Source organism: Pelodiscus sinensis, chromosome 26, assembly GCF_052426305.1.
Source record: "Pelodiscus sinensis isolate ZL-2025 chromosome 26, ASM5242630v1, whole genome shotgun sequence".
NCBI lineage: Eukaryota > Metazoa > Chordata > Testudines > Trionychidae > Pelodiscus > Pelodiscus sinensis.
The window spans coordinates 5,553,109-5,574,258 of record NC_143077.1 but is presented as its reverse complement, the minus strand read 5'-3'; the positions used below and the strand labels follow the sequence as shown (position 1 = coordinate 5,574,258).

The following is a 21,150-nucleotide window of genomic DNA, read 5'->3' as shown; positions in this document are numbered from 1 at the left end:
GGGCGAGGAGGGGAGGTCTAGTGGTTAGAGCAGAGGCCGGTAGTCAGGATCAAACAGTCGGAGGGGCGATTCTGTCCCTGCATTTTTCCAGACCAGCTGCTGGCACCTGGCCAGCTCACGCTCTTATCTGCACTTGGCTGGTACCGACCTGGGGGGCAGCTTTGGAAAAATCCAGCCGGGACCTGTCCCCTTTTCCTAAGCCCACAGCAGGCTCCCCCCCAGGCTGTGACGCGTCCACACCAGCGCCCTTGCCCCCAGCGCCAGCCTCCAGTCCGGCAGCCGGAGCCTTTCTCACTTCGCCAGCTATTGGAGGCCACTTGACGCGAGCCGGAAGCGCACACGGCTGAGGCTCCCAAGGGCCCGGTCCTAGCGGTGCGCACAAAGCCTGTAGGCACAAAGCCGCCTCCCGCCCCTCCCCCCCTCCCTGCATCTCTGCCAATTGTTTGCTAAGGAGCCGGTGACTGAAGGGCCCTGGGGTGGGAAGCCAGGCCGGATCTGCCCAGCCAACAGATTGGAGGGTTGGGCCACAAGAAATCTGAAGAGGTTCAGGAAGGACAAGTGCAGAGTGAAGTGAGGAATCCCCGGCATTGTCACAGGCTGGGGGCCAACCGGCGAAGGAGCAGTTCTGCAGAAAAGGCCCTGGGGGTTACAGTGGCTGAGAAGCTGGATAGGAATCACCAGGGCGCCCTTGTAGCCAAGCAGGCTGATGGCATATTAGGGTGCACTAGGAGGAGCATTGCCAGCAGATCCAGACATGTCATTATTCCCCTTTATTCGGCTCTGGTGAGGCCACATCTGGAGTATTGTGTCCAGTTCTGGGCCCCCCACTACAAAAGGATGTGGACGCATTGGAGAGGGTCCAGCGGAGGGCAATGAAAATCATGAGGCACCTGGAGCACATGACCTATGAGGAGAGGCTGAGGGAGTTGGGTCTGTTTCGTCTGCAGAAGCGAAGAGTGAGGGGGGATTTGAGAGCAGCCTGCAACTCCCTGAAGGGAGGTTCCAAAGAGGATGGAGAGAGGCTGTTCTCAGTGGTGACTAATGGCAGAACAAGGAGCAATGGGCTCAAGTTGAGATGGGAGAGGTCCAGGTTGGATATTAGCAAAAACTCTTTCCCTAGGAGGGTGGGGAAGCACTGGGAGGGGTTCCCTAGGGAGGTGGTGGAGTCTCCATCCCTAGAGGTGTTTAAGTCTCGGCTTGACAAAGCCCTGGCTGGGTTGATTTAGTTGGGGTTGGTCCTGCCTTGGGCAGGGGGCTGGACTCAATGACTCCTGAGGTCTCTTCCAGCTCTATGGTTCTGGGATTCTATAATCCTATTTAAATGGCTCCTGGTCGCGGCGCTACCCTAGGAGGGGGCGGAGCCACGAGCCCTTTAAATAGCCGCTGTAACCCAAGTGGCTGCCAGGCCACCCAGCCCCGCCCCTTCCCGCAGGGAGTGGGAGGAGCAAGCCAGTCCGTGACCAGTTCCAAAATTCAGTAAGTCCTGGCTTGACAGAGCCCTGGCTGGGATGGTGGAGTTGGATTGGTCCTGCCTTGGGCGGGGGGCTGGACTCGATGACTCCTGAGGTCCCTTCCAGCCCTAGGATTCTAGGATTCTAAGTGACCCCCCTACGAAAATTACTGCCCACCCCTGCTCTAAGGGGAGGTCGCGCTGCCGTGGAAAACAGGCAGGCGGGTTATTTCCTGCTGCAAGAGGGAAGGGACCTGGGGTAAACGCTCTAAGCCAGAGAGATCGTCTGCCCCCCACCGACCCTCCCACCCCTGCAGCATGCCTGAGCCCAGCCCTCTGACTCCAGGGTCTGAAAGGGGTGCGGCTCGGCCAGGCACACCAGGCCGAACGGCTGGAGGCACCGCACCTCGAGGCAGAGAGTGTCCCTTGCCCCGAGGGGGGGGGGGGCGAAGGAAGTGTAGCTTGCCCCTGAGAGAGCTGGAACAGAGGACAGACCCTTCGGTAGTCAGGGTCTCCACGGGGAAAGCCCTCGTGCCAAGAGGTTGCTCTCACCCTGAAGGTGCTAAGGCCTGGGCTCATCCAGACTCCCAGTGGCAGGGAGTTCCACAGGTGAGAGTCTGTCCCATCCCCAGAGTCCATGGCTTGAAGAGAGCCCTGGGGACTCGTGGAAGCTCAGCTGTCTCAGTGGGTCCTAGGCCAGTGTTTCCTGCAAGCTGAGCACTTGGACAGCTCGTAGGAGAGGTTCCAACGCTGCCCAGCTGATTAGCAGAGCCATGTTTCTACCAGTGGTGCACATCCGCACAAGCCTCAGTGCATATAACAAAATGTATTCCGCACAAAGGGTGGAAACATTTAGAGGGCACGTTGGTCCTAGGGCTTCAGAGAGAGCCGTGTCCAGCCTGTTGCTTAGCCCCGTCCCCAGCCGCCCCCTCTCTGAGGAAATCTCGTGTCCCGGCAGGATCCTGAAGTTCCTGGTTGCGAAGAGGAAGTTCAAGGAGACCCTGCGGCCCTACGACGTCAAGGACGTCATCGAGCAGTACTCAGCCGGCCACATCGACATGCTGGGCCGCATCAAGAGCCTCCAGTCCCGGTGAGCTGCCTCCCGAACCCCTGCGGCCCGGAGCCACTGCTGGGCACAGCGACTCCCAGGGACCGCTGGCCCGGCGGGGTGGGGTGCCACGGCGTCCCCAGGGCGAGGCATGCTGGGAGAGTGACCCTTCCCCCCCCCCCGCCACCCCACCCAGTGCAAGGCAGGTCCAGGCCCGAGCAGCGGCTGACTCTGCCGCTGGCCTGGCTTAGAGCCCTTTGAAATCAACAGGAAGGGGGTCTCCTGCTGTCGGCGAGCTCTGGCTTGGACCCTTAGGCCCAGCTATCGAGGAGCGTGTGCGCTGTGGCCCTCATGCCCCCGGGAGCCAAGGTCCCATTGACAACCAATGGGATTGAGACACCTTGGTATCTCAGTCCCCTTGGGGGGGGGGGGGGAATGTGGCCAAGGTGCCTAAATCACTTGGGCCCTGCTGTCGTCGGGCCAGCAGCAACCGTGCGGCCCGCTGAGATGAAGGAGGCCACTCATGCGGGCGACTCCCTCGCCTGGCCTGCCCCCCGCTGTATTACGGGGGCTGGCAGGCCCTAAGCCAGAGCGGTGGTGGCCCCTGGCGTGGCTTGAAACGGTTTGAAACCGCTGAAAAGGTGGGTTCTCCCCGGCCTGCCGTGATGGCAAGTAGGAGGCCACGTGTGCCAGGCCCTCCGGGGTCCAGACAGACCCAGCTCCCTGGTTTCTGGGCCCTGCTCCTCTGGGCCTCAAAGGCCCCTTCCCCTCGGATCCCGGTGGTGGAACTAAGGCGCCTGCTCCCCTCCCCCGCCCCGCAGCGTGGATCAGATCGTGGGCCGGGGAGCCCTGGCCGTGGAGAGGAAGAAAGGAGACAAACCGTCCCTGGAGGCCGACCTGGTGGACGAAGTCAGCATGATGGGCCGCGTGGTCAAAGTGGAGAAACAAGTAAGGCTGGGCCGGGGGAGGGGGCAGCGCCCAAAGACGCGGCGTGGCCCCCTCGCGTGGCGTGCGTGGATGTGAGCGTCATCAGGAGAGAAGCCAGCTGGCTGGCCGCCCCGCCGCGTCCGGGGGGGGTAGAAGAGAGACCAGCGGTCACGTTGTTTTTCAGCAGTCTAGTGATGAGCAGGGGGAGCCGGGACTCCTGGGTTCTAGTCCCAGCTGGGGGGGGGCAGTGAGAGAGTGGGGGGCGGAGCCTGGACTCCTGGGTTCTAGTCCCAGCTGGGGGGGGCAGTGAGAGAGTGGGGGGCGGAGCCTGGACTCCTGGGTTCTAGTCCAAGCTGGGGGGGGCAGTGATAGAGTGGGGGGCGGAGCCTGGACTCCTGGGTTCTAGTCCAAGCTGGGGGGGGCAGTGATAGAGTGGGGGGCGGAGCCTGGACTCCTGAGTTCGAGTCCCAGCTGGGGGGGGCAGTGATAGAGTGGGGGGCAGAGCCTGGACTCCTGAGTTCGAGTCCCAGCTGGGGGGGGCAGTGATAGAGTGGGGGGCAGAGCCTGGACTCCTGGGTTCTAGTCCAAGCTGGGGGGGGCAGTGATAGAGTGGGGGGCGGAGCCTGGACTCCTGGGTTCTAGTCCACGCTGGGGGGGGGCAGTGATAGAGTGGGGGGGCGGAGCCTGGACTCCTGGGTTCTAGTCCCAGCTGGGGGGGGCAGTGATAGAGTGGGGGGCGGAGCCTGGACTCCTGGGTTCTAGTCCCACCTCCAGGAAGGGCTGGGCGGGGTGGAGGGGGGCCCAGAGGACAGAGCAGAGCCCTGGGCGTTAGGTTCCCTGGGCAGACAGGCGGCTTCTTCATGGAAGTTGCTCACATGGAGCAAAACCTGTTCTCCCCTGAATCTGGGAAGCCCCCCCACCCATTGTATCCCTATTCCAGTCGCACCAGGCGTGACTCAGTCGCCCCCCTCTTCTTCCCCACCCCCTCCAGGTGCAGTCCATAGAGCACAAGCTGGATTTGTTACTTGGCTTCTATTCCCAGTGCCTGCGGAAAGGCTCCTCGAACTCCTTCCCCCTGGCGGCCGTGCCGATCCCCGGCGTCGACCCGGACATCACCTCCGACTACCACAGCCCCGTAGAGCACGAGGACATCTCTGTGTCCGCACAGACCTTAAACATCTCCAGGTCGGCCAGCACCAACATGGACTGAGCGGGGCTCCCGGCACCGGTGGGGCCAACCCAGGGCAGAGTCGGGGGGACCGGTCGGGAGCCTGGCGGGGAACGTTCTTGCAGACCGACCCCTGGACTCATCCGGGTTCCAGGCTGGGGACCGCGCGGCCTCGTCGGACGCGTTCTGATGCACTATGAGCCTCCCCTTGTTTTTACTTGAGCAAGTCTTCCTTCTGACCGGGCACGGGCAGGAATTACGACACAGTTCGGCCCCCGGGAGCCAGCTGGCTACGCAGGGGCCCGGACCCCAGCGGGGCAGCAGAGCGGTCCTGACGGCATTAACCTACCAACCGAAGAGAGAAACGCCAGGGACTTGCTTTGGTAGCTGAGATGCTCTTTCACATACAGCATCCGCCTCTAGACTTTGTCCTTTGCGGGCAGACTTCTCTGCGGAGGGAATCCCTGCTCCCGCACATCCCTGCTTGGGGTGGTGCTTAAGGGAGGACAAGCTGGCCCGGGAGCCAACGGGCCACAGAGCCTGGCCGCTCGGTCTTTCTTCTGGTGCCTCTCCAGGAACTGACGTGGGCAGGAGCTTTGACACAGGGTATGCAATGACAGACTTCCCGAGAGCCAGGCTGGCGGTTCTACCTTCCTGTGTACTCTGCCTCCCTGCGGCTCTGAGCCCCTGCAGCCGGCGCAGGGTTTTTACTAACAGCTATGCAAGCCTAGGTCACCCTTTCCTGCCCCGTGCTAACCGAGGGGCATTGCGACTCGATTGAATGTGGTTTCTTCCCGACCCAGGCAATAGCATGGCTGGGTTCCCCACGGTTCCTGCCTCCCCCTCAGCCAGAGCGCCGCGGCCATGACGGAAACTCCATAAGCACGGTGGCGCCTTTCCACGGCGGCGCCCTGCGGGCAGAGAGCTGCGATGACGCGGCCGCGTTTCAATAGGCAACCTTCCAGGCCGACGATAGGGGCGGTTGTACAACCCCTCGGCATAAGCAATAGGTCTTTTCCCTACACACCTGGGCTGGATCCTGGGTAGCCCGAATCACTGAGGTTTCACGTGCTGGTCCTTTGGAGCCCGGTGAACAGAATCGGAGGGGCTGGACTTGAGCGGGTGTTGCTGGCCCGTTGGACCCAACAGAGCCCTACGGCATGAAGCCGTGGAGTTAACAGCTGGCCTGGGTCTGGTCCGCTGCACCTGGCTGTGGGGTGGGCGGGTGTGTGGGCACAGCTAGGAGGAGGGTCAGCGTAACTTAGCAGTAGCCTGTCTGCCCCCAGCATGTCTAGTCTGCCTACTTGCCTGTTGTGGCTTCCATACAGCCAGGGGCATGGACGGCAGCAGTAGCGTAGGGGACCCAATATCCCAGAGCCTGTTCCCCAACTGAATCGCTTCTCTTCCTTGCCCCCTTCTGCTGCCTCCCCCATGGTAGCTGGGCACGGGGCTTCACTCAGATACCAGCTCGTCTTTCTCAGCACTTCGGTGCCTTGGCCCTAGAGCAGGGATGGGCAAACTCAGGCCCGGGGGCTGGATCCAGCCCACCAAGCATTTCTCTCCGGCCCACCCAGCTGATTGGCAGCGCACGGAGACGTACAGTCGGCAGCGTGTGTTCAGCTGCCCCTCCCCAGCCTTGCTCCATCCTGAAGCCCAGTTGCTCCCAGGATTCTCCCACTACCTGTGCAGGGGGTGGAGGGAAGGGCTGAAGTCACAGTGTCCCCCTGCCCCAGTCCCCCATCTCTGCAGAGCAGGGGTTGTAGACACAGACACACAGTCAGCAGCATGTGACTCAGAGGAGTGCAGAACAGGGGGAGGAGAGGAGAGGAAGGGGAGACAACAGAGCAGGACAGATTTCCATTACAGAGACAGCGCGTGACTTCTCTCAGAAACTTACACACACTCTGTGTCACTGTCACACACCCCAGTGTGTGCTACACTGTCTCTGTGCCGCACCCACACAATCACTGCCACACACACTCTCCCAGTCTCTGTGCCCCACACACCCAATCTGTGCCCCAAGGTAGGGATGCAATAGTGTAGTCGGTTAACCGATGAACCGATAAGCAAAACGTACCGGTGAATGCTAGAGACGACATGCGTTTCCCCCCCCCCCCCTTCCCTGCCAGTTAATTTGTTAGCAGGCTGGCCAGCGGCCGGGCTCAGGCCTGGCTTGCGCTGGGTCTGGGACTTACCCTGCTGTGGCTCGGCATTTAAAATGTATTAGGAGCCAGGTGGGCAGGCAGCCCGGCTCAGTTCTGGCTCGTGCCAGGTCCATGAGCTGAGCTCCCACCCTGGAGAGGGTCTGCTGCCACCCCGCGCTGCTGCCTCTTTATCAGAGGCAGCAGCACGGGGTGACAGGCAGCTGGTCCACGAGTGGAGCTGGTTTTTAAACTGGCTTCCCTCGTGGACCAGCTCCCGCCTGGCACCCCGTGCTGCTCCCTCTGATACAGAGGCAGCCGTGCAAAGTGTCAGGGGGCTCCTTGGGAGTGGGGCTGGGAGCGCCCTGGCTGCCGGCCCCGCCCCCAGGCACTATAGAATAGTCGAGTAACCGATACGAATTCACGAGGTTACTCGACTAGTCAATTAACCGATATGTAACGTCCCTATCCCAAAGTCTCTCACATACACACACACTTTTTCTCTCTCGTTCTCTGTAGCCCAGCCCCACCCCTTCTGTCTGAGGCCCCGCCCCCCTCCAGTCCACAGACCATGTACCAAAATTTGTGAAGTGGCTCCCCCTGCAAAAATTATTGCCCTCCCCTGCCCTACATCCTGCCCCTCCCCCCCCAATTAACACATCACCAGCTCATTTCAAACCTGGGTTCCGTGAGTGACTTTGCTGCCGGACGGGGGCCTTCGCCCCCGCCTTGGTGCCCCGACGGCCCCCGCTCTCCCCTGCCCGCGCTCTGTGGTCAGGCTTGTGCCGTATCAGTTGGAGCTGGCTGGGTCAGGCCTGGACTCAGAACCCCTCCCCAGGCCCGATTTGGTGCCACTGCAGGAACGGGCGCTGGGATAAGAGGGTGGGTTTGGCCCATGGGGATTTCAGTGTCGTCCAGTCCAGCTAGGAACAGATTTCGCTTTGCACTCAGAGCCCTGGTCCCCATGTGAACCCTCCTGTTTCCGCACATCTGCCCCTGCTGCCTGAGACGTGTGTGTGGCTGGGGGGGGAGCGGGGGAGGGGGGCGGGAAGTAGATCTTACCACTAGGGATCCCTGCCTGGAAAGGGAGGTGGGATGTGTCTTTGTGCCTGCCAGTTACCTCTCCTATGCAGTTAAATGTCTTCCAGTATCTCCATACGCGCCCCAGTCTGACGCACGCCCCCCGCAGAACTGGGGCAGCTGCCCCTTCCTGGAGCTAGTTGCATGGGGGGGGGGGGGAGCCAGCTGGTGTGTGCAGGGCTCATGCATTTGTCATGGGGCATCAGATGGGATATTGCTATTTATCATCCCCCTCTGCCGAGGCAGCTGGGGCCCAGGCAGCCCCTGCCCTCCAGGAGGGAGCCGAACGCCCGTCCCAGCCTGCTCCAAACACCATCCAGCAGCAGTGGGGTGGGGGGATGGGACCAGAGGACACCTGGCCCCTGGGCCTTTTCGCACAGGCCAGCGCCCTGTGGTTCCCCCACCCGCCAAGAGGCAGCAGAAGAGGGCTGGAGCCTCCCTCTGCACCCCAGACCGCAGGGCCTAAGCGGGGTCTTGCTGGCCTCAGGCGCTGCTGGAGAGCGAAACGGGGAGGAGGGGCTCCCAGGGGCTAGGGGGCTAGGACCCAGCCTGGCTGTGGAACGGGGCCTCCCATGCAGGCCAGCCGCCCTGGCCCTTCCCGGCACGTTGGGGGCTGCATGCGTCAGTCCGGCCCCACCGCCGCCTCCTTCCACCACCCCGGGGGGCTCCTGGCCTTCAGAGGCCTTGTGCACCGGTGAGGGTCCAGGTCAAAAGGACCTGCCTCCGGCGAGGCTAGAGTGTAAGGAGTCCGCCCCACCCGCCCTGCTCTGCCGCCGGCGGGGTGGGACAGGCTGCCCCTGCGCCGGAGCTAGGCCATGGGGGTCCCGCTTGCATTCCATGCCGGGTCGTGCATGCCGCCCGCTCGCCCTGAGAGCCTCGCCTGGAGCCGGTCTCTCCCCAACCTGCTGCATGCTCATGCATGTGTCTTGTGCACCGAGCCCCTCGGCCCCCCCCGGCCCTGCCCCGATCGTGGTGCCCATCGCCCTGCAGCGTGGGAGGGCACGCGCCAGTCCCTGCTCCCAGGCAGACGTGTCTCGTGTCTGGGGGACGTGGATGCGGTTGGGGGCAGGACGGTGGGGGTGGGGCGTGGAGGAGGAGAAGTAGGAAACCCCTCCAGTGAATTCCCAGCGACCCCTTGTTTCCCAGACGAAGATAGTTACCTCACTTGACTAAGTTATTAACTTATTTGTTTCATTAAAGTTTTACGTAGATGGCTGCCTGTCTGCCTCCTTCCTCCTCTTCCACCCCCCGCCTCCAGCGCCCCTCCAGAGGGGCTCTCCTTGGCAAGGGGCCCCGGCCGGCTCCCCTGGGTCGCTTCTTCATTGCCCCCAGTAGGTGGCGCCCCAGCCCCGTGCCAGCCTCACTGGGGCTCTGCCGGGGCTTTTGGGCCGAGCCATGCTAAGGAACCCACCCCGGGGGGCACCATGTCAGGGTCCCAGCTCCTCACCCCCGCCCTTTGCCCCCTCAGGGTATGGCCGGTCACTCCACTCCAGGGATGTTACCGGCATGCGGGGCCAGGGGAGAAAGAGGCCCCAGGATCGGAGCTCCTCCCAGCCCCCACTGTGGAGTTGATTCGATAATTGCCCCTTTTGCCTGGGGGAGGTGAAAGCCCTTTGCCGAGGCTGACTTAGCTGCCCAAGCCCCACCCCTCGGGACATCCGTGCTCCTGAGCTGCAAATGGGGAAACTGAGGCACAGGGCGTGACTTGCCCGCACAAGGAGGTGATAGACTAGAGGCCAGGAGCCCTGACGTCTCGGCCCCTGCTCTGGCCCCCAAACGAGGAGCCTCCTCGGCCCTAGGGCTGGGGGTGGGAGGCAGGAGTCCTTTGGGAGGCCGCGCGTTCCGTGGGGGGATTTCTAGCCCCGGGGAGGGGGGGGAGCGGCACCCGCAGCGGGGACGTTTCACCATTGCTGGGGCTGGGCCATCGGCCTGTTGGCTCTGTGGTGGGGGCAGCGCCAGGCTGAGGAGCTGGGGGCGTCACTCAAGGTGCTCGGCCTTGCTGACCAAGCCCCTGCCCTGCAGTCGCACGGAGGAGCGTGTCACGGGGAGCCTTGTGCAACGCACGGAGGAGCGTGTCATGGGGAGCCTTGTGCAGCGCACGGAGGAGCGTGTCACGGGGAGCCTTGTGCAGCGCACGGAGGAGCGTGTCACGGGGAGCCTTGTGCAGCACACGGAGGAGCGTGTCACCGGGAGCCTTGTGCAGCGCACGGAGGAGCGTGTCACCGGGAGCCTTGTGCAGCGCACGGAGGAGCGTGTCACGGGGAGCCTTGTGCAGCGCACGGAAGAGCGTGTCACGGGGAGCCTTGTGCAGCGCACGGAGGAGCGTGTCACGGGGAGCCTTGTGCAGCGCACGGAAGAGCGTGTCACCGGGAGCCTTGTGCAGCGCACGGAGGGCTCCTATCACCCGGGGCTCGCAGGCGGCTGGCCACCAGGGTGTTGTCGTGCAGGGCGGAGGAATCTCAACAATGTCACACACACACACACACACACACACCCACCACTCAACAGGAGGGCACTGCTACTCAGGTATGCCACTGGCCGCCCCTGCCCTGGCACACTCAGGCAGGGTGCGGCGGCCGCTTGGCAGCTGGAGAATGCACAACCTGCCACCTCCAAAGCCCAACCCAGCCCTATGTCCCCAGCCCCACGGCCCTGCACCACGCTGTCTGCGACAGCAAGGTGGAATGCAAGTCCCTGCGGCTCCCTGTGTGGCAACACAACCCTCAATTCCGCATCAAGCCACATAACGGTACATAAACTAATCCCCTGCAATCCCGCCCTGCACGACAACATTCAATGCAACACCCAGCAACACCGCGCCGAGCGACACAACAGTACACAATGCAACACTGAGCAATGCCAACCTGAGCAACAACACGCAATGCAATACCCTGCAAACCCCACCCTGAGCGACACCACACAATGCAACACCCTGCAGTGCCACACCAAGCGACAACAGTATGCAATGCAACAGCCTGCAACCTCGCCCTGAGTGACACCATGCAATGCAACACCCTGCAACGCCGTACCGAGCGACACAACATTACACAATGCAACACCCAGCAATGCCAACCTGAGCAACAATATGCAATGCAACAATCTGCAAGTGTGCCCTGAGCAACAACATGCAGTGCGATACCCAGGAACGCCGCACAAAGTGATGCGATGGTACACAATGCAACACCCAGCAACGCCACACCAAGTGATGCGATGGTACACAATGCAACACCCAGCAACGCCGCACAAAGTGATGCGATGGTACACAATGCAACACCCAGCAACGCCACACCAAGTGACACAATGGTACACAATGCCACACCAAATGACGCAATGATACACAATGCAACACCCGGCAATGCCACACCAAGTGACGCAATGGTACACAATGCAACACCTGGCAATGCCACATTGAGCAACAGAATGGTATGCACCATCCAGCAAAGCAATCTTCCCCAGTGTGACTGTGTGTGCCACACACTGTGCCCTGGGCAAGGCACAGCCCTTGGCCCCATGCAGCACCCTGCTGTGAGCCTGGCGCTGCTTTGCAAACACTCTCTCCTGCCCCCCATGCCGCCACAGCGCTGGAGTGAGCCCATCCCACGAGGGCGCAAAGGCCGGGCGGTGTCCCAGGCGCTCACACTGCACCACTCTCAGGCCGGACGCTGGCGCGGGGAGAGCGCCCGGGCAATGGGGTTGGCAGCCCGGCTGTGTGTCCGGCCTGGCGCCCGCATGCAGATACAGTCAGCCGGGGGCGGGGGCCTGTTCTTGGCATGGAGGCTTGGAAGCTCTGTCCAGGGGACCCTTGGGTCCTCTCCACCCTCCTGGGGGGGGGTGCAGGGCGGGCCGACGGGTTCTGGGGGGGGTGCAGGGCAGGCCGACGGGTTCCTGGTGGGGGGGCGCAGGGCGGGCCGACGGGTTCCTGGGGTGGGGTGCAGGGCGGGCCGAGGGGTTCCTGGGGGGGGTGTAGGGCAGGCCGACGGGTTCCTGGGAGGGGGGCGCAGGGCGGGCCGAGAGGTTCCTGGGGTGGGGTGCAGGGCGGGCTGAGGGGTTCCTGGGGTGGGGTGCAGGGCGGGCCGAGGGGTTCCTGGGGGGGGTGCAGGGCAGGCCGAGGGGTTCCTGGGGGGGGCGCAGGGCGGGCCGACGGGTTCCTGGGGGGGGCGCAGGGCGGGCCGAGGGGTTCCTGGGGGGGGTGCAGGGCGGGCCACCCAGAGGAACAGGGAGAGAAGGGAGAACCCAGTTAGCCAACAGCGTTTTGGCAGGGGTGCGGGGGCAGTGCACCCCTAGGCCTGAGCCCCCGCCCCATAGGTCTGGCAAAGCTGCCCGGAGCAGAAGGCTCCGAACCTCTGACGAGCTCCTGCCCAAACTGTGTGGCCCATCGACTGCGCGCTTTTGGGGGGAGGCCCCTGCCTCTCCCAGGGTGCACCCCCCTCAGGGCCAACCCCGCAGGGGCCCCAGCGCCAACCCCCCACCATGGGAGTCAGGCAGCGAAATTCCTTGGAGGGCCGGGGGCTGGGCTGTGGCAAGTTCCTCCTCCTGCCCCCTCTCACCTGGCCTTGGCCTGGCCAGCAGCAGGATACCGGGCTAGGACAGGAGAGATCCTGTCCCCGGGCTGGTCCGACGCCCCGGCTCGGCTCGCGAACAGGCCCTACTCCAGGTCCTCGCCCCCCTGCCCCGTCCTTGGCCGCGCGTCTCGCCAGCTCCCCTGGGCCCCGCTTGGCCAGCCACGTGCCAAGTCCTGCTCGTCCCAACCGTGTTCTTTCCTGCCCTGGCCACGCGATCCAGCCCCCTCCTCTCCCAGCCCACGGCGCTGCCCGGCCAGGACAATCGTCCCGGGGGAGCCCGCTGGGGCCAGGAACGTCTCCCGGGGCTCCGGAAAAAGGCCGGGTCGGCTTCCAGCAGGGCTCAGCACAGCGAGGCCTCCGGTGCTGCTGGGCCTGCTGGGCACAAGCCCCCAGGGCCTACGCCTTTGGGGAAGCCCCTCTGCTGCACCCCAGAGCCAGATGCACCTTGATGGCAGATTGGTCTCCTGCTCATCAGAAGCGGTCCAGCAAGTCACTGGACTCAGCTAGGGGAGCAGGGCAGGATGGCGCCCCCCAGAGGACACGGCGGGGTACGGCGCCTCACCTGCATGGGGCGTGACTCGGCCTGGGGCCAGGGAGCTGGGGCGCAAGATGTTCCCGCGAGCCCAGCGGCTGTGTGGTGAGAGACGGGGCAGAGACAAGATCCCTCGCGGATAAACTCCAGGGGCTGGGCCTTTACTATTCCCTGTAGCTCCCGGGCCAGCACTTTGGAGCAGCTGGGTGGGGGCAGCTGCCTGAAAAGCCCCGCCCCGGATGTGATAGGCTGGGCTGGGCTGGGCTGGGCTGGCAGGTGTGAGCAATGCCCCCCCGCCCCCCCCCCCATGATCCTGGCTCCTCTTGGGGCCTGGCTTGAAGGCACCTAATCAGGACCAGCCCACACACCCCGGTGGAGGGTCCTGGGCAGTCCCCCTCCCCCCGGTCAGGTAGGTGGTGGGTTCATTCCCCCCAGCAGAGTGGCCGTGCTGCCCTCACACCCAGTGGCTGGCCTGGGGCCCGGCAGGCATCAGCTTCCCAGACTTTCGCCAGGGGCCTGGGCATTTTCTCCCCCCCCCCCCCCGCTCCGTGTTTTGCCATCACAGGGACTGCTCCCTCCCCCCCCCCCGCCAGCCCCCTTCTCTGCAAGCAGGGCCGGGGCTGCCCTTCGACCCCCCGGAGGGGCTGGTGCACCAGGCTGCCCCTTTCAGCCCAGGGGGGCTGTCCCGGGGCCCAGGTGGGGGAGGGTCTGGCTCGGCTCAGCTCCTGTGCGCCCCGCCGGGCAGCCATGCCCACGGGAGGGCCCGGCGGCAGCGGCAGCAGGATGGGGGCTACCGGATGCGATGGCCAGGCACGTCCTGGGTGAGCTTGGACCAGGCCAAGGCTAAGGGCCTCAAGGGGAAAGCCCCCTCCCCTCCCCTCCCCTCCCCGTCCTGCTCCCCCCCCCCCCCGCATTAGAGCCTTTGCAGGCCATTGGCTCAAGCCATTTTGGAGCAAAGAGCCAGCCCCCCCCCCCCCCCCAGCAATGCATTTAGCCGCAGTATCAGCCAGTCCACGACCTGCCCAGGTGCACCGTGGGTGCAGTTTTCCATCCCTGTCTTGGCGGGGGGGGCAGCACCAGGCACGTGGCACCGAGGGACCTTTCCTCGCCCTGGCGGTGGGCGGCGAGAGACGGGACCACAGCGGTTAGCGGATACAGACGGGGGGGACTGGCACCACGGCTCACGTTTGGAGTCACCCCGCATGAACCTGCTTCCCTTCAGGGGGCTAGGGGGTCTCCCGGGTTCCTTCTCTCGTGGCTGGGGAGCCTCGCGGAGGCGCTCCCTGCCTCAGTTTCTCTCCCATTGCAAACCCCTTCCCTGAGCCCTGGGACAGGGAGACGGATGGAGACTAGCTCTTCTGTCGGGGCCCTCGGTGCACGGGTCCCTACTGAGATTCCCTCCTCTGTGCTGGCTGGGGGGATTAACGGGGGGAGTGAGAGGCTACCGGCCACCAGACCTGCACCCTGCTGATCGGGGCTCCCCTAATGGCAGAGGCAGGCTGGGTGGGGACGTAGGGGAGGGGGCTTAGATCGGAGGCCACCGCCTCATGGCATCCAGGGACAGCCGGCAGCACAGACCAGGCTGAGCCTGGAAAATGCCAGGGAGCGTTACCCGCCCTGCCCCGAGCCCTGTGGCCGGCCCAGCGCTCACCCCTCCCCATCCCTCTGGGACGGTGTCTCTAGGCCGAGCTCTGCCCAGGGCACAAACGCAGGAAGAGGCCGAGAAGGAAGCAAAACACTTTGGTGATGCCCCAATGTTCTTCGGTGGAACTCCAGCGCCCTTGGGCGGGAGGCAGGGGTGCCGGAGATTCAGCAGGGGGCGCTCTGCCTTCCCTGTCCGTCTGGCAGCAGCGTCCCCAGGTGGCGGCGTTGTATTCCCAGCGGCGCTGCCCTTCCAACGAGACGGAAAACAAAGCTCCTGAGCCCACCGGCTCATGGAAATCGCCTCCCACGTCTGCCGCGGTCCTGCCGGCTCAATTCGGTTCTCCCTGTCCTGACCCGTCCCGCCGCCGTGCTGTGACCCGGCTGCCCCCCTCCACCCCAGAGGTGGCCGCATGTCGGTGCGGAGTGACGTGAGCCGATCCCATGAATCAGTGGATGAGGGTGGCTTTTTGAAGACAAGGCTGTTACTGCTCGCGGGGGCCGCGAGCCCAAGGCCAAGCCAAAGAGGCTTTTGATCAAATGTTGGGACTAGGGAGATAAGCGACTAGTCGACTACCCAGTAACACCTGCTTAGCGGGTCGTCGCCCCCCCCTTGCTGCGTCTGTCAGAGAGAGGGGGCAACAGGAGCCAGTGCTGGGGGGAGACGGCTTAAAATCTGGTTCCCCCCAGCTCTGTCTCCACAGGAGGGCAGAGGTGAAGTAGGGGGACCAGGCGGAAGCCAGAAATCAGCTGTCCCAGCTCACACCCAATCCAGACGCTGCGCCTCTGCTTTGTAAATGTATGAAGAGCCCCAGGACAGCTGATTCCCAGCTTGCGCCCAGTCCCCCCTGCGCTCCCCCGCCCCCACCTGCTGCGCCTCTGCCTGGCAGCTCTTAATACATTTAAAAGGCTGACGCGCAGCAGGGTTCCCTCCCGGCCCCCGGCGCTAACCCCACTCCAGCTCTGCAGTTTCCCCCTTCTCAACTCATCGATTAGCTGATTCAATGCAATTTAACATCCCTAGTTGGAACCAGACCGGGGGCAAGCCGCAGGCCCGGACGCTATTCTGGGAACAGGCTTTGGGAACGCGCTGGGTCCAGAGCCTATAAATCCGACTTGGCCGACCAAAGGGAAATTCCTTGGTCAAAATGTTTAACCCGCCCTGTGTGCTGGATGGGTCCCCCCCTCCCCCAGGGATGGCAGCGCGGGAACCGCCTTGGAGTGCAGCCCAGCAGCAGTGAAAGGGTTACAAGAAAGCAAAGCCGGGGGTGTCCTTGGGGTCAGGGTTGGCTGGGGACGTGAGTCAGGGTGGGTTCGTCATTGAGAAAGTATGTGCCTGACAGAGCCTGCAGGTCGCAGCCTAGGCTGCCATGCCTTCCTGCAGCACATCCTATCCTACTGCCCCCCCCCCCCCAGCCATGTCCTCTGCCGCAGCCTCAGGGGCAGGGAGGCGCTGGGACAGGAAGTCACTTCAAGGAGCTGCTTGTCAGTTGCGCGGCACCGCGATGGGCCCGTGGCAGGACCAGCCTCCTAGGATGGGTTTCCATGGGGGGGGGGGATTCTGCCAGCGGGGCTGTCTCAGGCCGGCAGCGCGAAGCCTAAATCTGGGAGCGGGCTGAGCCCCGGGCTGCGAGTCAGGACTTGTTCGGGGCCAAGCGTTTAGCAGGATTCCCACACAGGACTGGCGAGTTGCGTGGCCGATGAGAGGAGGCGGAATAACGAGTGAGGATTTAAAAAAAAAAAGGAATTAAGAGCGTGGGAAGTGATCTCAACCTTCATGCTTCAGGGCACCCGCTCAGGGGTCATTCAGAAGGTCAGGAGGAAACATCCCAGGAGGGCACACGATCTCGTCACTTCAGGGGATTCTCGTCGGAGGCAGGATACCAGGCTGGCTGGACCCAGCGGTCTGGCCCGGAGGCCTGCTCAGTCCCTCACGGCACCGCCCCCTCCTTTGGAAAGCGCTTGGAGATCTGTGGCTGAGACACGCCCGTCTCCGAGCCAGATGCTGAAATCAGTGGAGGTTGGGCGTCGTAACGCCTTCCTGGCTCTCGGCTGTCCCACGCACGCCGTGTCAAATGAACGACGTGGGGGCTGTGGGCGTTGTGCTCCTCCCCACCGTGGCCATGTCTCCCGACGCCGCACAGAGCCGCCAGCTCAGGAAGGGGCGAGTAGACGACAGGCCCGTCGAACCTGACCCCTGGGGTGTGGCCACAGCTGGATGCTGCAGAGAAAGGGCTGACGTTCCATCTCATTGGGCAGCACTGTCCCGGGCACGGAACGTTTCCTCCTGTCCCCTCCCTTGAGCAACCTGCTTCTGCCCTGAAGCATGCCCATGGCGCGTCTTTCCTGTGCGTTTTCCTAGGGCTGTGTCATTGCCTGTGCCTCCGTGAGATAAAGCTTTGGTCTTTTCTGGAGCCTTCGCCTCTCTTGTCTCCCGTAGCAACGTCCGTTGCAGGCTAATTACACCTTGTCTAACAGCAGTTCCACCCAGGAGCCAGCTGTCTTCAGTTCAGTGCACAGATCAGAACTGGCCCATGCATGCCTCACAAGTCCAGCAGTCTGTCTGTCTAGATGCTTGGCCCACGGAGCTCCTCCCAAGCATTCTTCCCTCTTCCGCCGTAGCCCCATGAGGCAGGGAAGGGTTATAGCCTCATTCTCCACTTGGGGAAACTGAGGCATTGAGACATTTAAGGGCCAGGTTTTCTGAAATGTGCCACACCCAATATGGCCCCTGCTGGCATTTAATGAGGTGGCCAGGGAAGAGTGGGAACCGCTTTTGAAAATCTCACCAGCAGTGACTTGGCCAAGGTCACCCTCGAGAGTCAGTGGCAGAGGCCAGGTTGACCCCCAGCTGTTATGTCTTTGTCTCCTTCAGCTCCTGGGCTGGGGAGGGGCCTGTCAGTTTGCGGTTCTGTGGCCAAGCCGTTCACCTTGCTGTAGCGAGCAGCAGACATGATGTGTGGACAGCTGGGTGCATGTTTCAGGGTTCAGCAAGGCCGAACGGTGAGAAACCAGAGAAGTTGGCAGTTTGGTTCATCGGTCCTCTCCACCTTTTCCAGCCGCTGGCTTGTCTGCCATTCATTCATCAGTCAGTCACTCATTCATCAGTCAGTCACTCATTCATTCATTTACTAATTCCTTCAGCTGGTACCCCATGCCCCTTCCAGTAGCCTCTGAGAGCAGTGCCTGGAAATAGCCCTCGTCACCCCCAGACCCACATCATCTGACCCTTCCGTCACCAGCTCCAAATACAGACCCCATCCGCCCACCTCCCAGGAGCCATGAGGCGTCTGATCAGGCCGTCCCTGCCCTGGAGGACTGACAGGCGGGTTGTGTCCCCGGGAACTGATGCATCGGGCTACTGAAGGCTGCTTGTTCTCCTTGGCCGACCCACATGCCAGCGGGGTGAGAACAAGCGGTGTGACTCAGCGTGGCACGTTCTGCATTTCGCAACCTCCCTAGGCGGAGGAGACGTTGGCAGGGGATGATTCAGCCTCTCCGGTCACCCCTGTACTGAGGCCCTCTGGGGTCTCTTTCACTTCACCTTTTTTAATTCCACAGCAACGCCCCCGGGATGGGTTAATGGCCGGTTGTGCAACAGTCACCCTGTGGAGTAGGTTGGGGCAGCCGCTCTGGGACTTGGCTCTTGTGTAATGCCTTGTGGGGGGAAGGGGTCAGCCGGAGTGCAGGGCAGGCTGGAGGGGTCCTGAGAGGGTGAGACAGGGCGGTGGAGGGGGGTCTGGTTTGTATTTCAGCAAACCCAGCACCCCTGATTATCGCCCCAGCTGGAGAGGGCTCCCTGCACCCAGTCCGCACCATCCACCCTCCATCTCCTTTCCAAAACTCCTGCACGCTCTGTCAGGGAGAGGGGTGTGAATAGCTCAACACCAGTGTTCCCGCTTGGGCAGCCACTCAGGAGAGGTTCAGATGCAGCCCAGTGGATTAGCAGAGCACCCAGAACTCGGTATTTTATTCTACTGGTGGTGCACATTCGCACGTGTCTCAGCGCACATATAAACATTATTCCACACATGTCTGGAAAAGATTAGAGGGAGCATTGTGAAACACCCCTGTAGAAAGGGGCAGAAAGGGCTGCTTCCCATATCCCCCCCCTTTTTTAGACTGAGCATTTGGGAGTAAGGGAGTCACCCCGGAAGGGGCAGGAGGTGCTATCACTTCTGCCGGTGGGTCACCTTCACTCACCCCTGGCCGGATCCAGGCCATAACGGCTCGGCACTGCTGCTTTCAGACGCTGGTGCCCAGCCCCCATCTCATAGCCTGTTAGTCCTTGCAGCGGGTGTCCTGCAGCTAAGCAGTTGGCGCACGCCCAGCGAAACGCCGCGGCTGCTCGCACGGGCACCCATAGGCATGTGGGAGATCCAGTGCGTCCCCCTCAGGGGCGCTCGTGCGTCACACTGCTGGCCGAGGGCGGGTTAGCTTCTGCGGCGGGGCGGGACAGTCACGGTAGCTCAGCAGGTTTGGGGAGGGGACTAGACGTCTGTTGTATTCTGACGGTTCGTGGCACTCGTGGGCCCTGCTGGGTGCCTTTGCTAGGACGTCGTCCCTGGGAGGTGGGGGAGGCAGTTTGGGGAGATGGGCCACCCAAAGTGGACAGCGGGTCCAAATCCGAAGTGGCCGCAGGTCTGACAGTGTACCATGCCAATGCAGCGCAGTGCGTTGTGGGGGGTGGGGGATGGTGCTCTGTGGGAGAGAGGCGTCGGGGGGGTGTTTGTAGGGTTACTTGGAGGGGTCCATGCTCCAGGGTCCATGGCTGAAAAGCTCATAGGCCACTACACTGAGGGAGCTGTGGCCCATGGGGGTACCACTAAGGTTTCATTAGGGGTTAGCCACCATGGAGACATAAGAACGGCTAGATGGGGTCAGACCAAAGGTCCATCTAGCCCGGTGTCCTGTCGGCCGACAGTGGCCAATGCCAGCTACCCCAGAGGGAGTGAACAGAACAGGGAATCGTCTCGTGATCCCTCCCCTGTCGCCCATTCCCAGCCTCTGACAAACAGAGGCTGAGGACACCACCCCTGTCCATCCTGGCTAATAGCCACTGATGGACCTACCCTCCCAGAATGTATCCATCTCTTTTTTGAACCCTGTTAAAGTCCTGGTCTCCACAACGTCCTCTGGCGAGGAGTTCCACAGGTTGCATTGCCAGAGGACAGGGGTGAATAATGGAAAGACCTCGTTAGAAAGAAGTTGCCCATCTTTGTTCCCCTGCATCCCCGCCAGGCCAGACCCAGCCCGACCGGACCCGCTGGCTCTCTCGCCTTCAACCATTCTGACTGACAGGGAAACCAGCCTCTGAGCCGTGGAAGGCGACGATGGCAGCGCGCCTCCCTGCCATGGCATTCCGCTCGTGCCCAGGAGCTGCGGGGATTTAACGCACCAGCCTATGGTATCTAGACCGCGGGGTCGCGGCGGAGCTGGGCCAGCCAGGTCCACTCGGATGGGCTTCCCGACATTGGCGGATACGTGTCCCTTGCGCATCCCAAGGCCTGCCCAGTGTACGTAGGGGCTGCTGCAGGTCAGACTTGGGGGGGGTGTCGGCAGAGCCGTGCGTGGGGTGTCTAGGCCTGGGCTCCCAAGGGCTGCAGGGGGCCGCTAGGCTTGGCATATGGGCAGCTTTAGCGCCCGGCAGCCAGCATGGCCTCCTGCCTGCACTCCGCCGGGTTCCGAGAAGTTCTTTCGTTGCCTCCCTTGGAGAGGAAGCCGCGCTCCGTCTCTGACTCGGGGGCGGGGGTTTATGTCTCGGGTCCCTCTCACAGCAGTTCATTCTCTCCCCACGGAATCTGATTCCCACAAGCAGGCCCCCAAGCACGGCAACCCGAGACTGGCATTGGAAGCCGCCTGATGGCTGCAGCAGGCAGGGACCTGTGCAGGCAGGAGAGCTGGCCTCCAGATGAACCCTCCCTCGAACCCACGGCGTTGTGGCTCCTTTGGGGGATGTTCTGTTGGGATCTAGCACTTCCCGCCCTCCATATAACCCTCCGGGGAGGGGCACGGACAATGTGCCACCAGGGAGAGAGGCAGTGGGCTTGATTTTACCTAGCTCTCCTATAATGCTTTTCCTCCACAGAACTCAAAGGCCTTTATCAAAGCAGACAGTATCATTAACCCCATTTTACAGATGGGGAAACTGAGGCACGGGGGCGTGCCGTGACTTGCCCAAGGTCACCCGACAGGCTAGTGGCAGAGCTGGGACTAGAACACGTTCCAAGATGCTGGATTGTGGTATTAAAACATTAGCTGGGTGAGGAAAACCCTGGGTTGCCCCTAAGGGATAACTTGACCATGATAAAGTCTTGTTTACACTGGACCACTGTAGGGTGTAGCTGCTGCCATCGCACTGTTTAGCCCTGGGCTGGGTGAGAGCAGAGACCAGCCTGCTCCCATTCACAGTGGCTTTGGGGGTGGCCTCTTGTTCACGGGGGGCTACGGAGTCACAGGTGCTAACGGTGACCTAGTGAGGTACACTGAGGCCACATGTGAGGGCGGAGTCGCCTGCTGATATGTGGGTGCAAGGGACACGAGGAGCCAGGTTTTCAAAGCGCTCGGCACCCACGGTGCCCCTGAAAATGTGCCACCTTCC

General features: G+C 62.7%; 1 protein-coding gene across 3 annotated transcripts in view; it reads left to right on the top strand.

Moving 5' to 3' along the window:
- KCNQ4 (potassium voltage-gated channel subfamily Q member 4) overlaps positions 1–9,025 on the top strand; it is a 95,741-nt gene extending 86,716 nt beyond the window's left edge. For all 3 annotated transcript variants that reach the window (XM_089773499.1, XM_075909066.2, XM_075909068.2), the window contains 3 exons: positions 2,409–2,540; positions 3,320–3,446; positions 4,417–9,025. In XM_089773499.1, the coding sequence (XP_089629625.1) occupies positions 2,409–2,540; positions 3,320–3,446; positions 4,417–4,635 (478 nt within the window). In that variant the 3' untranslated portion in view covers positions 4,636–9,025. The remainder of the gene's footprint in view (positions 1–2,408; positions 2,541–3,319; positions 3,447–4,416) is intronic.
- The last annotated feature ends 12,125 nt before the right edge of the window (positions 9,026–21,150 follow it).